We start from the raw sequence: 16,215 nt of genomic DNA on the forward strand, positions 1-16,215 counted from the left end.
AGAAATGACACTTTTATTCAATGACAATAATTACATTGAAGTCAATGCAATTCATGGTGGGGCCATGAAAATTACAGAAGGCGGGATATGGTTCTTGAAAGGGTGTATGATCATCATAGATGGCAATGCTGGCCAGAAGGTTGGTAAGGAGTTCTTGTGGCAGTGAATTCCATTCTTTCACCAGCACGTTTGACAAATGGCTGGATGGTCAGTGTGAATCAAAGCATGTGCTGTAGCATGTGTGACATACAGAGGCGAGCGAGTGTGCTGGGACTTACCCCAGTTCACTGATAGTAGCGTCATGTCACCTTAATGTGTTTTGCGCATAGCACGCAAGTATTGCACCACAATTAAGTATGAAATTAAAAATCAAAATTTACGTTTAAAACTTTGTTAAAATATATTTTTGTATAATAATGTTTCAAATATCAATTCGTTATGTACCTAGACTTAATGGTTTCCATAAAAATGCCACTTTAAGAGAAAAGTAAGTGGCACAACAAGGTTACAAACTAAGAATTCGGTCAGAATGTGCATATAGAGCTTATAAATAAGGGGTGCAAGTACCAAAACCATAGAACAAAAAATTAACACCAGAATCCATGTTTCTAGGAAAAATCAAAGGTGCTAAATATTGGAATTAGAAATGTAAAAATTTGGTTTATGCTTCAAGTCACCCTAAAAATCGTAACTGAGAGACCACATTAAGCTACATCTTAAACACTCATGCTCATAAATTAAGGATAATGCTGATACATGGTGAAACAATGCTCTGGTGGGCGGTTTGCAGGTTTAAATCACCTCAGGGCATGACCATGCAGTGCATTTGACCTGAGGTTGTCGCACAGTGGGGCTGGCAGCAGTCCACATACACAGAAGTGTGTTAGTGCATGTCAGAGTACGGTGCAGTGAGTAAGTGTGCAGACATTTTCAGACGTGCTAATGGTGACTGTGTGTTGAAAGTGGCTCAAAGAACACATATTGATGACGGTATGAGGGGGAGAATACTAGGGTGACTGGAGGCTGGTCAAACACACCAGGTCGTAACATGGGCCCTCTGTGTGCCACAAAGTGTAATCTCAAGATTATGGCAACGATTCCAGCAGACAGGAAACATGGCCAGGTACTACAGTATGGGATGTCCACAGTGTACAACACCACAAGGAGACCGATATCTCATCATCAGTGCCCACAGACGGCCATGGAGTACTGCAGGTAGCCTTGCTCGGGACCTTACCGCAGCCATTAGAACAGTTGTCTCCAGACACACAGTCTACAGATGATGAACAGACATGGTTTATTCACCTGGAGACCTGCAAGGTGCATTCCACTGACCCCTGGTCATAGGAGAGCATGTAAAGCCTGGTGTCAAGAACACAGTACATGGTCATTGGAACAGTAGTCCCAGGTTATGTTCTTGGACGAGTTCAGGTATAGTCTGTACAGTGATTCTAGCTGGGTTTTCATCTTGTATGAATCAGGAACCAGATACTAACCCCTTAATGTCCTTGAAAGGGACCTGTATGGAGGTTATGGTTTGATGGTGTGGGGTGTGATTATGATTGGTGCACGTACACACCTGCATGTCTTTGACAGAGGAACTGTAACAAGTCAGGTGTATCAGGACATCATTTTGCATCAGTATGTCCACTTTTCTGGGGTGCAGTGGGTCCCACCTTCCTCATGATGGATGATAACGCACTGCCCCACCAAGCCGCCATCGTAGAGGAGTACCTTGAAACAGAAGATATCAGGCGAATGGAGTGGCCTGCCTATTCTCCAGATCTAAACCCCATCGAGCACGTCTGGGATGCTCTCGGTCGACGTATTGCTGTACATCTTCAAACCCCTAGGACACTTCAGGAGCTCCGACAGGTACTGGTGCAAGAATGGGAAGCTATACCCCAGCAGCTGCTCGACCACCTGATCCAGAGTATGCCAACCCATTGATTGTGTGCCCTGTGTATGAGTGCATGGTGATCATATCCTATATTGATGTCAGGGTACATGCACAGGAAACAGTGGCGTTAAGTAAAAACAAATTTTGTAACTAAAATATACCCATTTGTAGTAGACTAAGTACCTGTAATTTTAAGAATGGAGAATTTTGGTTATGATAGATGATATAACCTACTAACTAATAGAGCTATACGAAAGTGTAGAGTTGTAGTATTAATAACAGCCGATATAAGTTCTAGTAAAGGTATGGTTCAGAAGTAATGATCTACCATTAGTTCTAGTATAAAAATTCTAGAAGGCAAAGCTTTTATTGAAGCGAGTGGAAACTTTTTCTGTGTTTTCAAACAACTTATCTGAATACATGTAAAAATCAAGAAGTTTCTGTATTAACTTATAACTATGTTATTAAATATTATGTGCCTGAGAAAGTGGTCAATAGGAGGCTGCTGAAGTGTGCCGAAAGCTGTAGAAAACAGATGTTCCCTCGGCCATCTGCTCCAGCACCTATGTAAATACAGCCCAAGAGGCAGTAGGAAGGTTCACTTCGCACTCAGCGACTGTAAGATCCACATCTGTTAAACGTCGGATAGTGCTCTGCCTCAGATGACGTCAGAGCCGGACTGTGTCAAAGTGCATATTTTGTGGTAAAAATGAATAGGGAACTACTGAGGACTGTACACCATCCTAGATCACTTAGAATTCACCTAGAAGTAACTGTTAGTATGCTGTCCATGAGAATTATAAATCCACATGGCAAGTGGTGACTTATTTCCACTTTTGTAGTGAGCATTAATTTTGAACATTTATTGCAAACTTTCATTTCAGTATTATTAATCAGGACGAAAGACAGTCTAGTAGGAAAGTACTGTAGAGGTCGCCTCTGAACTGCTAAATGTGCTGTTAGAATAGAAAGATTAGCTTTCAATTGAACGTAGTGAATTTCCAAGTGTTGTACGTGAGAAATTTTTATCAATATATTTGTTAAATAGAACTTTATACTTTCATTTAAAAATCATAGTCCTGATCCCACTAAGTAGAAGAAGAATAGAAACGTTTCTTTCAGTGGGCTGGACCAGAATGTGGCCAAGCAGACTGGAAACTAAGGTCAGTATGTTTCTCTTCGCTTTCTCGCTGACTGCATAATTAGTTGCCAGGCTCGCATGAGAAAGACAGTGTAATACGGCAACTTAAACAATAATAATTTAACCCACCACCCTACAAGTGGTGCATGTGGATATGGTGCAATACATCTCCCCAGTGCTTCACACAATGATTGTGGGATTTAAATCAGGGGAATGGGCAGACCAATCTATCCACCAAATATCCTCTCATTCCAAGCTCTCCTCCACTTGCACTGTTTGATGTGATAATGCAGTGTCATCCATAAAAGTGAAGTCAGGTCAAAATGCAACCCTAAAAAGATACACAAGCAGAAGGAGCACAGTATCACAACAAAATTGTGCTGTGCTCAAAGATTTGGAGGTCAGTATGCCCATGCAACATTACACCTTCTCACAACATTACACCTAAACCATCAAAACAATCATGTTCGACAATGCTTGATGTACTCTCATATGAGAAGAGGTGGGAACATATAACACACCCAGAAACATTTCAAATGTGATCATTTTTGTGGCCTAGGTGTCATGGTGTGTGAAGACATAATGTTATAGGGGCATACTGACCTTCAAATCTTTGAATGTGGTACACTCAGTGGACAACATTATTGTGACTCTGTACTCCTACTCCACGTATGTCTTTTCAGGGATGCATTTGGCCCTCTGACTTCATTTTTAGGGACGATACTGCATGACCACATCAAACACTGCAGATGGAGCAGCTCTTGGAATGAGAGGATATTTGGGATATGGGCTGGCCTGTTCATTCCCCCAGACCTAAATCCCAACGAACATGTATGGGATACATTGAGGAGATGTACTGCAGCATGTCCACATGCATCAGTTACCATCCAGTGCTAGTGGAGGAATGGAATGCACTACCACAAGAACTCCTTAAAACCTGGTGGCCAGCATGGGAGCACATTGCCCAAGCCTGCATTGCCATCCATGGAGATTTCACACCCTATTAAGAACCAAGTTCTTTCTATGTTTGGTACAAGTTTCATCAAGCTATGTTACTTGGCAGTCACACTTCATGTGAAAACTACTTATGTTCTTATGTTTTGCACACCAGTGTTTGTACCCTATTTATTTTCATGTATTATGGTTTAAAATTGGTTAATATGAATATTATCATGAATCTATCATATTCTGCTCTACTACACCCATGACAGTAAATTCATAATTGTAAATGTTGTAAAAATGCTGACTTGGTCTGTATCCTGGTAACTCTAATCCTATTGGAATCAGTGGAACTCACACTGAAGTAAGTAAATAAATATCACATGAGTTACAGGTTTCAGATTTGTCCGTTTCCACCTCTGACACTTTGATTGCTCTCACTGACTTCTCATGTTCTCAGATCTTACCTGCGAATCTACTTCTACAAAATTCATAGTATATGTACATTTTGTTTACCTTTATGTGGTTAAAATTTCTTTCTGAGCTATTAGCAAATTTATAGGTTTTGATAGTGTGTATATCTTGGGTGATTGAAATATTTTGTCATGGTGGAAGTCTTTACATTGTAAACAGCATTTTTTGTTGATTTGTTTCTCAAAGAGAACTTATGAATATGATTTTTATGTTCAGACTGACAAAAAATTGTTTATGGAATCTTATTAATAAAAATACTAGTTAGTTACTCTGTAAAATCTGTCCAAAGGCATTTTATTTTAGTCTTCAGCAGCCTTGACAGTTATATTCCATTGCTATTTCTGATTATCAGGTCCCTGAAATTTCCATTGACCAAAGGTTCTGTAAACAATTCCCTCTCCTACGCATATCAATCACTTTTTTGTACTTGTGCTTCTTAATTTTTAGCTTGTATCTTTTTGTAACAATTGCCTGCAGCCTACCATTAGTGGTGTAGTGACTCCCACTATATATATTCCACAGTACAGTGGTGTAGACTGTAAGACAGTTTGGAAATTTGTGTTACGTTCCTATGGAACCAAACTGCTGAGGTCATCGGTCCCTAGGCTTACATACTACTTAATCTAACTTAAGCTAACTTATGGTAAGGACAACACAGACATACCCAATACCCAAGCCCAAGGAGGACTCAAAAACCTGAGGGGGGGGGGGGGGGGGGGGGGAAGCAATGCGAACCAAGGCAAGGTGCCTCAGACCGCGTGTTGTGGCTGTAAGAGAGTTCCATGGTTCTGTGCAGCACTGTGTTTATTCCTTGTTTTAGATTATATAGTTTTTCTCTCTTTTGTCTCATCGACACTGAATGTCATGCAAACTGAATTGTTCTGTGTAATTAATTTATATGTGGAAATAAATCTTTTGAAGAGCTCACCAAATATAATCGGTGGTCTCAACTCAATCGAACATAACAGTACTTCCGTGTTGGCTTCAGTGTTCCACACCACGTCAAAACTACAACTGTTCCTCCTGCACCAGCCATGTCAATTTCTTATTTACCACAAAGATGACTTCCTTGCTAGTGCCTGCTGAGTCAGCCTCAAGTAATGGAGTTATCATGAGGTTTACAATTAAGCCACTACCTTTTTGGCAACATAACCTCTTTCTTTGGTTTGTGCAGTTAGAGAGACAATTCATCGTAGCACAGATTACAGCAGATGAAATGAAATATAGTTCCGTGGTACCTGCGTTAATGGAAGATATTGCTGCAGAAGTCCAAGACATTCTTGCTATGCCTCCAGAAACTGAATGATTTGCTGACATAAAGAATGCATTGAATATGTGACTGCCCCAGTCTGAATCTAAATGTCTGGAAAAGCTTTTATGGAAAGAGGAATTATGTGACAGTCCTCCATCGCAGATGCTTCATCACCTGTGTATTCTGGCAAGTAATACTGTCAGTGATGATTTTTTCTGCAATATACGGCTATCCTGACTACTTATGGATGCACAGATGATTTCAAAAGTATGTCCCAGAGACTTGAACACACCAGCACAAACAGCTGCAGAAATGTATCACATGACAAACAAATGTCATGATGATGGCTACTACACAAGGTAACACAACTTCAGCAATGTTATCACTACAGTCTAAACTAATTGAGCTTACAATGCAAGCAACTGTGCTACAAAAACTCATGAAAGGCAACACACATGTTGATGATCAAGGAGTCAAAGTCATTCGCCAGCAACGCACATTTGTTTGTACCATAGAAAATTTGGTGAAGATGCATGGGAGTGTATACTACTTTGTAAAGCAAATCATGATGCCAATACAGTAGCAGCTACAACCATGTCCACTGGCAACACACGATGTTTGTTTATTACAGACCGCAAGACAAAAGTGCAATACCTGAGAGACATCGGAGTGGAAATATCAGTGTATCCCACAACGTAACCATGATATGCTTGCCTATATGCTGCAAATGATGTGAATATTATGACCTCCAGACATGTCATTTTACTGATCATTTTTGGACTGCATCATACATTGGTTTACTGTAACTGACGCCTCATACTGGGAGCAGACTTCCTGATGTTCTACAATCTGGTACCAGACCTATGTCAACATCAATTAAGTGACACAACAACAAATATGACTGCACTAGGTAAGGTGAACTATACTGCTCCTATGACAGTCAGGTGATTTCTGGGGACATCAAATATACGACTATTAAAAAATTTCCAGGACATCATGAGACAATCAGTTATGTTAGCACCTGTCAAACACTCAACAGTTCATCATATCCTCACTACCCCAGACCTGTCAACTTATGCACATCCTTGATGTTTAGCACTGGATAATTTACAAATTATCAAACAAGAGTTTCATAGCCTGTTAGCTCAAGGTATTTGCCACTCTTCAAGTAGCAGCTGGCGAGCCCCTCTTCTTGTGGTACCCAGAAAGAGGAATGGTTGGTGCCCCTGTGGTGATTACTGGCAATTAAATGTGAGAACTATTCCAGACAGATATCCCATGCCACATATACGGGATTTCTCTGCTGGGATACAAGGCAAAACGATTTTTTTATGCAGCATAGACTTTTCAGCAAGTCAAGGATGAGATAACGTGTGATCTAGAATTTTGATATATATATATATATATATATATATATATATATATATATATATATATATATATATATATATATATATATATATATATATATTTTCAATGAAGTTGTAGTTTTGGCGTTGTGGAAGCAGCTGTGGACTGTCTTGCTGTCTTGCTTTCTACCAGTGGTTTGTGTGACATCACGCATCAATAATAGCACCATTGAATGAACTTTTGAAGGATGCACATAGGCCAAATACAGCCATTTGTTCTGCAGAAATTTTGAGCCCAGGCAATCGCTTCAGCACACAATGTAGCATATCCCGGAGACTGAGAAACCACGAAGCATGTCAAACAATGTTCCGTCTTGTCCAGCATGAAAGTTGACTATAAACTGAATATCCGACAATGTGTGACCTGTCAAAACAACAAAATCACACAACATGTCAAGGCACCACTGGTTACATTTATAATATCTAACCAACAATTTTCTGAATGTGGCTCTCCAGCAGGGATACGACTTCCTCAAATCCTGCCCTGAAATGAGATCCATCCTTCATGAAATCCTCCCCACTCCACCAAGAGTGTCTTTCCGCCGTCCACCTAACCTTCGTAACCTCTTAGTTCATCCCTATGAAATCCCCAAACCACCTTCCCTACCCTCTGGCTCCTACCCTTGTAACCGCCCCCGGTGTAAAACCTGTCCCATGCACCCTCCCACCACCACCTACTCCAGTCCAGTAACCCGGAAGGTGTACACGATCAAAGGCAGAGCCACGTGTGAAAGCACCCACGTGATCTACCAACTGACCTGCCTACACTGTGATGCATTCTATGTGGGAATGACCAGCAACAAACTGTCCATTCGCATGAATGGACACAGGCAGACAGTGTTTGTTGGTAATGAGGATCACCCTGTGGCTAAACATGCCTTGGTGCACGGCCAGCACATCTTGGCACAGTGTTACACCGTCCGGGTTATCTGGATACTTCCCACTAACACCAACCTATCCGAGCTCTGGAGATGGGAACTTGCTCTTCAATATATCCTCTCTTCTCGTTATCCACCAGGCCTCAATCTCCGCTAATTTCAAGTTGCCGCCACTCATAGCTCACCTGTCATTCAACAACATCTTTGCCTCTGCACTTCTGCCTCGACTGACATCTCTGCCCAAACTCTTTGTCTTTAAATATGTCTGCTTGTGAGATGTCTGCTTGTGTCTGTATATGTGTGGATGGATATGTGTGTGTGTGCGCGCGAGTGTATACCCGTCCTTTTTTCCCCCTAAGGTAAGTCTTTCCTCTCCCGGGATTGGAATGACTCCTTACCTTCTCCCTTAAAACCCACATCCTTTCGTCTTTCCCTCTCCTTCCCTCTTTCCTGATGAGGCAACAGTTTGTTGCGAAAGCTTGAATTTTGTGTGTATGTTTGTGTTCGTTTGTGTGTCTGTCGACCTGCCAGCACTTTCATTTGGTAAGTCACATCATCTTTGTTTTTAGATATATTTTTCCTACGTGGAATGTTTCCCTCTATTATAACCATATCATTAATTTGAACCCAACAATTACGTTTGTTATTGTCGCTGTTGCATTTCGAAATCTTTCCTGTCGTCTTATTTTCTCTTTATTTTCTCTTTCTGTTTTTTCCAGTAATCTCACTTTGTATTCACCTTCCGCTTTTCACCGTAATCTACTATACAATTTTATCCCGCCTATATATACTCAATAATACGTAACCCACTTCCAAACCACAACCAAAAAAATTTTATTTTCCGCTTTCAACACTACCGCTGCTATAAAATCCACCGTTTCTAGTTCAATAACAGCTGCTTTCACGTATTAAACAACCATTTCCGCCAGTTCTAATAACTTTCACTTTATTTCCACTTCCGTTTTTCGCACATCACTGATCATTTTAGCCGCTCCCCACAGGTTTTAACGTCATTATTTCTTCGTCAGACAATTTTTAGCCCCATTTTCGTAATCTTTCACCACAACACCACTCCTTTTAATACGTTTTTTCGAAATTTTCCCGAATTTCTCCGTCCTTTAACGTGTTTTAGCGGCAACACAACCACCTAACCTTTATGCACATCGCTGTCTACCAACCCAAGTTCACCACAGGATCACCTCAACCAACACTTTTTCGCCTTTTTTCATACCAGATCTCCAGTTGCTTTCTTGTTCACCTTTATCTCTCCCCATATATTTTTATCTTTCATTTTCATTTCAACCTCATGTTAAACTTTCCACCTTCATTACCATGTCACCCTCACAACACCCCCACAACAACCCCATTAAGTTTTATTTACATTCCCTCCGCAAACATGCCTTCACACTAGCCAGATTACGCTCGCATATTTTATTTTCCCAGGCTTGTCTGACATTTGGCATAACCCCCAAAGGCCTCACACTTAAAGTTCCCATCTCTGGCTGCAACCCTTCTCTCCATCAGTCCCTATACCAGTTCCAAACCGAACAATCCATTGCCCTCACCCACCTAATCCTTCACCTACACATCAACTCAGCCAATGAACACACCCGTCAACTCCTATCCTTAATAAAAGTCCTCAATCTTTCCTCTCCCACATCCACACCGGCTATTCAGAGCATCCTCCTACAGGCCAACCGCAAATTAGAGCAGCATGCCACCCTTCACCTCAAAAAACTATCCAATCTCCTGGTTTCCCACCTCCGGAAAGGCAACTCACTCACCCTTCACAACCTTTCCAGCAAACCTCAACCACCTCTCATTGCGCACAAACCCAGTCTCTCCCATCTACTCAATCTCCCACTTCCAGCTCCACTCCCTCCAAAACCTCAAAATTCCAATCAACACAATCTGGTACCACAACACCCTAATTCAGTAGTTAACCTTTCCTCCAAACCTCTCTCCCAATCCGAAACCTCTGTCCTATCCAAAGGCCTCACCTTCAGCCCCACTCCCAGATTCAACCAAACAGCCCTCGTCAAAGATTTACTGTCCTACACTCATACTCTCTGCTGGAAGTATCACTTTGCCACGAAGAAAAATGATCCTAATCCTACCCGTAATGATCCAACTCCCCAAGACACTATCCAAATTGAACCCTGCCTGGAACAGTTCCGTCCTCCGTCACAGCGGGACCCACCTCCTCTTCCTCAAAATCACCCTCTCCAAACCTTCCAGGAATTTCTGACTTCCAGCCTTGCCTCTCAATCCTTCTTAAAAAACCTTAATCCTACTCCCAACATCACCACTACTGAAGCCCAGGCTATCCGTGATCTGAAGGCTGACCGGTCCATCGTCATTCTTCCGGCGGACAAGGGTTCCACGACTGTGGTACTTTATCGTCGGGAGTATGTGGCTGAGGGACTGCGTCAGCTTTCAGACAACACCACATACAAAGTTTGCCAAGGTAATCCCATTCCTGATGTCCAGGCGGAGCTTCAAGGAATCCTCAGAACCTTAGGCCCTCTACAAAACCTTTCACCTGACTCCATCAACCTCCTGACCCCACCGACACCCCGCACCCCTACCTTCTACCTTCTTCCTAAAATTCACAAACCCAATCATCCCGGCCGCCCCATTGTAGCTGGTTACCAAGCCCCCACAGAACGTATCTCTGCCTACGTAGATCAACACCTTCAATCCATTACATGCAGTCTCCCATCCTTCATCAAAGACACCAACCACTTTCTCGAACGCCTGGAATCCTTACCCAATCCATTACCCCCAGAAACCATCCTTGTAAGCATTGATGCCACTTCCTTATACACAAATATCCCGCACGTCCAGGGCCTCGCTGCGATGGAGCACTTCCTTTCATGCCGATCACCTGCCACCCTACCTAAAACCTCTTTCCTCATTACCTTAGCCAGCTTCATCCTGACCCACAACTTCTTCACTTTTGAAGACCAGACATACCAACAATTAAAGGGAACAGCCATGGGTACCAGGATGGCCCCTTCGTACGCCAACCTATTTATGGGTCGCTTAGAGGAAGCCTTCTTGGTTACCCAGGCCTGCCAACCCAAAGTTTGGTACAGATTTATTGATGACATCTTCATGATCTGGACTCACAGTGAAGAAGAACTCCAGAATTTCCTCTCCAACCTCAACTCCTTTGGTTCCATCAGATTCACCTGGTCCTACTCCAAATCCCATGCCACTTTCCTTGATGTTGACCTCCACCTGTCCAATGGCCAGCTTCACACGTCCGTCCACATCAAACCCACCAACAAGCAACAGTACCTCCATTACAACAGCTGCCACCCATTCCACATCAAACGCTCCCTTCCCTACAGCCTAGGTCTTCGTGGCAAACGAATCTGCTCCAGTCCGGAATCCCTGAAGCATTACACCAACAACCTGACAACAGCTTTCGCATCCCGCAACTACCCTCCCGACCTGGTACAGAAGCAAATAACCAGAGCCACTTCCTCATCCTCTCAAACCCAGAACCTCCCACAGAAGAACCACAAAAGTGCCCCACTTGTGACAGGATACTTTCCAGGACTGGATCAGATTCTGAATGTGGCTCTCCAGCAGGGATACAACTTCCTCAAATCCTGCCCTGAAATGAGATCCATCCTTCATGAAATCCTCCCCACTCCACCAAGAGTGTCTTTCCGCCGTCCACCTAACCTTCGTAACCTCTTAGTTCATCCCTATGAAATCCCCAAACCACCTTCCCTACCCTCTGGCTCCTACCCTTGTAACCGCCCCCGGTGTAAAACCTGTCCCATGCACCCTCCCACCACCACCTACTCCAGTCCAGTAACCCGGAAGGTGTACACGATCAAAGGCAGAGCCACGTGTGAAAGCACCCACGTGATCTACCAACTGACCTGCCTACACTGTGATGCATTCTATGTGGGAATGACCAGCAACAAACTGTCCATTCGCATGAATGGACACAGGCAGACAGTGTTTGTTGGTAATGAGGATCACCCTGTGGCTAAACATGCCTTGGTGCACGGCCAGCACATCTTGGCACAATGTTACACCGTCCGGGTTATCTGGATACTTCCCACTAACACCAACCTATCCGAGCTCTGGAGATGGGAACTTGCTCTTCAATATATCATCTCTTCTCGTTATCCACCAGGCCTCAATCTCCGCTAATTTCAAGTTGCCGCCACTCATAGCTCACCTGTCATTCAACAACATCTTTGCCTCTGCACTTCTGCCTCGACTGACATCTCTGCCCAAACTCTTTGTCTTTAAATATGTCTGCTTGTGAGATGTCTGCTTGTGTCTGTATATGTGTGGATGGATATGTGTGTGTGTGCGCGCGAGTGTATACCCGTCCTTTTTTCCCCCTAAGGTAAGTCTTTCCTCTCCCGGGATTGGAATGACTCCTTACCTTCTCCCTTAAAACCCACATCCTTTCGTCTTTCCCTCTCCTTCCCTCTTTCCTGATGAGGCAACAGTTTGTTGCGAAAGCTTGAATTTTGTGTGTATGTTTGTGTTCGTTTGTGTGTCTGTCGACCTGCCAGCACTTTCATTTGGTAAGTCACATCATCTTTGTTTTTAGATATATTTTTCCTACGTGGAATGTTTCCCTCTATTATAACCAACAATTTTATGATCTCCACATGGATATTGTAGGCCCACTATCAACATCCAAAGGCTGCATTTACTGCCTTACAATCATAGAGAGATACCTGAGATGACCAGAAGCAGTACCAGTGGCAGACATCATTGCAGAGACTGTGACAAAAACGTTTTTCAGAGGACAGATTGTGTAGTTTGGCATACAATTAAGAATAATGTCCATTTGAGACATACTTCTTTAAGGCCTTTGCCAAATTTTTAGGTGTCAAATGAATACGGACCATCGCTTATCATCCCACAGCAAACGGTGTTGTGGAATGCCTGCACTGACAATTGAAATCCAACTTTCTATGTCACGCAACGGACAAGTGGACAGAAACTAGGCATGTGAACAGCTTTCAAGAATGGCTTCAAAGCCACAAGTGGCAGAATTGGTGTACAACCAATCATTATGTCTGCCTATAGAGTTCATTCACAATTTGGGAGATGAAAACATCACACCGTCAGACTTTACTACGAGGTTGTGATCCCACATATGTCAGTTTAGATTGACACCCAACATGTGCACATAGACCTGGTGGGGCCACTCCCAGATTCAAACGGATACAAGTACATCTTGTCAGCCATAGACAGGACAACTCGATGGGTGGAGGCCACACCTCTGACAGATTTATTGGATGGTACCAACACCCAAGTTTCATCACACTATGGATTGCTTGCTTTGGCTGCCCAGAGCCCCTGACACTGACCATGACTGGCAGTTCGAGTTGGCTCTGTTCTCTGAACTCCGCCACCTCTGCGGTTGCCACTGGTTCCACATGATGGCATACCATACTCAATCCAGTCAACTTGTGGAACAATGGCACCACACCCTCAAGATAGCACTCATATGCTATAACCAGGAGAGGATGGAGGCCCTCCCATGGGTGCTGCTGGGCATTTGAGCTGTCTACAAAGAAGATAGGGATGCCTCGCTGACAGAGGTGCTCTACAGAAAACTGATCACCCTCTCAGCAGAAGTCATATCACAAACCACAGACTCCAAGAACATCAATCTGTCGGACATAGTAAAAGTGTCAGAGACCATATCCGCCATGTCTGCAAACCACCATCATCCTACCATGTCAAACCAACCATCTTTGTGCACAAGGACCTCCAATTGTTTACACACATCATGCTCAGGACTGACGCCATGAAACCTTCCCTCCACCATGCATACAGTGGCCCATTCAAGGTGTTAAAACAAGGGCCAAAAACTTTTGATATCTTGCATGCTGGAAAAACAATGACAGTGTCACTGCACCACCTAAAACTGGCATGGACTTTAGTAGCGGACACACCGGCCCCAGCTCCAGGCTCCTCAAACCAATTTACAGTCAGCCTAGACCTGTGAGACTACCTCCCAGAAGACACTGCAGGACTCACTGCTCATGGTTATGGCCAAATTCGACAATAGACAGTTGGATTACAGCACAGTCTCGACGTCATTAGAGCACTCCACACCCCTTCCGCCTGTGATTGACACAGCAGGTTTGAAATCCACTCTTTCTTCGGATGGCTACCTGCTTGTGTTGGCCTTGGAGCACTTCATAACAATGACTGACAGCCTGGACACTGCTGCTGGTGGACCGACACCCTCACCAACACTGGACGTTGCACGACCAGCCACCAACACCTCAACAGACACCGCCACTGCCCCACTGGCACCGCCACTGATGTCATGGGCCAGCCACCCTTTACAGCTGATCACGCACCTGGCAGACTACGATATATTGGCCCTTGCCATCGGCAGCAGGACAACACATCATGACGTACACCAGTCACCATGCTCCGCACTTGTGAGGGTGTGCTCTGTGGGGACGTAGAGCCACTGGCTTTACACCCCCCCCCCCTCCCCTTCCAATAATATCTCTGCCCTACCGCAGCAAGAAAAACTGTATCTTTGCCAGATCAGTTCTCTGTAGTATGCACTCTATGCTATACATGTTGAGAATAAAAGTATTCATAGTAAGTGACTGGAGTGCAAGTGATTATTTATTATTGTAATTACCATGCCCACTCCAAAAGGTAGCATAATGTATGTGCTTTTATATATGACAAATGTTAGTACCGAAATTTTTCCTGAAGGCCACCGGTTATGTCTCATAATTTTATACAAGTTCTTTTTTGTGTTATAAATGGGAGTTGTTCCTTCTAGGTCATTTCTCTTGTTAAAAGCTTACTGTAAAATAACTCATCTGTAATCAAATTTTTGATGCCAGTTGAGTCAGTCATTCCAGTAATTTTTTTTAAGAATATTCTAATTTACATCAAAACTAACCTTAGAAAGATGGTGTTTACCATTGCAGTAAATGGTATACTGTGTAATTATGCCATTAGGATTCTCTGGAGGCAGCCAAGAAACCAGAATTGAATCGGATGTTAACGAGAAGGCCTTCATGGCAGCTGGTGGGCCAGGAACTGAAACACATTAGTAATCAACACATGTATTTGTAATAAAGTTGCTGTAGCATCAGGTACAGTTAATGAAAAATATAATTTATTGCATTACCATTATTATAAGAATCAGTTAATTTAGCACTAAACTAACTTGCTGGTTTAGAGGATCAGCATCAGACTACCGATCAGAGGTTAAGACTCACTCAGAGCCAATATTTTTCTTCACCTTCTTTAACATGCGTTTCACTAATGGCAATGATACTAAGTGTATGTGACAAAACTGAATTGCACAGTAGTTCATATTCCATATGTGCAAGCCTTCACTTCTTCCTCCATATGGTGTGGCGAGATGGTACATAGGTTGAAAGAAGGCAAGATTTGCCACACCCAACAGCTGCCTAGGATAGCACCACGGCATTTGAACTACCCTTTTGATTGACTATAGCTTTAATAATCAAGGCTAAACATGGAATGTTTATCAGGAAGAAGCTATACACCTTTTACACAGTCACACTGATACTGAGAGAAAACTGAAAAAGAGGATGTCAAAAGGGAGATAATGTTACCAAGATTCTTCTATCAAAAGAAACCCATCTAGTTTCACTAAGCAAATAGGCACATATGAAAGTTGTAACATTACATGTATGTAGGCAAGTTATTCACCTGCCTGGATTTGATACAAGATGAGGTGAATTAACTTGTGAGTCAGAGTGCTGGAAGACAGCCCCAGGGCCACCAAACTGCTGTGGCTGGAGGTATGAGCAGCCCTTAGAGGCTCGCCTTCTCACATATCTTTAAAATTATGGAAGTTAATATTTTACAGTGACTAAACATTTTGAAAATGAACCTCTGAATTGGCAAATTTTAAATGCTTCATGCATTTTCAACAAACAATATGAATTGCATGTGTTAGCTGACACCACCTTTGAAAACAGGGCCAAAAGGTGCTTGTATCAGAGAGGCCAAAGTAATTTCTTAAACAAATTTAATGAAAATCTGTTGTCATTTGACATGAGCACACTTCTGCAAGAATTATGGCTTATTTATTTATGAACATATCTTTATTTATATTTATTGTGCATGGTCTGAATGTGACCAAATGTTTACATTGTTTCTTTATTTAAATGTGGTTGTAATGTATTAGTTTAGTCCAGGAAGTGGGCAAATTGGATCAA

At 42.8% G+C, this 16,215-nt stretch overlaps 1 protein-coding gene across 1 annotated transcript in view; it reads right to left on the bottom strand.

Moving 5' to 3' along the window:
* LOC126263057 (Down syndrome cell adhesion molecule-like protein Dscam2) overlaps window positions 1-16,215 on the bottom strand; it is a 551,657-nt gene that overhangs the window by 108,583 nt on the left and 426,859 nt on the right. The window contains exon 24 of the mRNA XM_049960035.1: window positions 14,922-15,061. Coding sequence (XP_049815992.1) covers window positions 14,922-15,061 — 140 coding nt within the window. The remainder of the gene's footprint in view (window positions 1-14,921; window positions 15,062-16,215) is intronic.

Source organism: Schistocerca nitens, chromosome 1 (genome assembly GCF_023898315.1).
Source record: "Schistocerca nitens isolate TAMUIC-IGC-003100 chromosome 1, iqSchNite1.1, whole genome shotgun sequence".
Lineage (NCBI taxonomy): Eukaryota > Metazoa > Arthropoda > Insecta > Orthoptera > Acrididae > Schistocerca > Schistocerca nitens.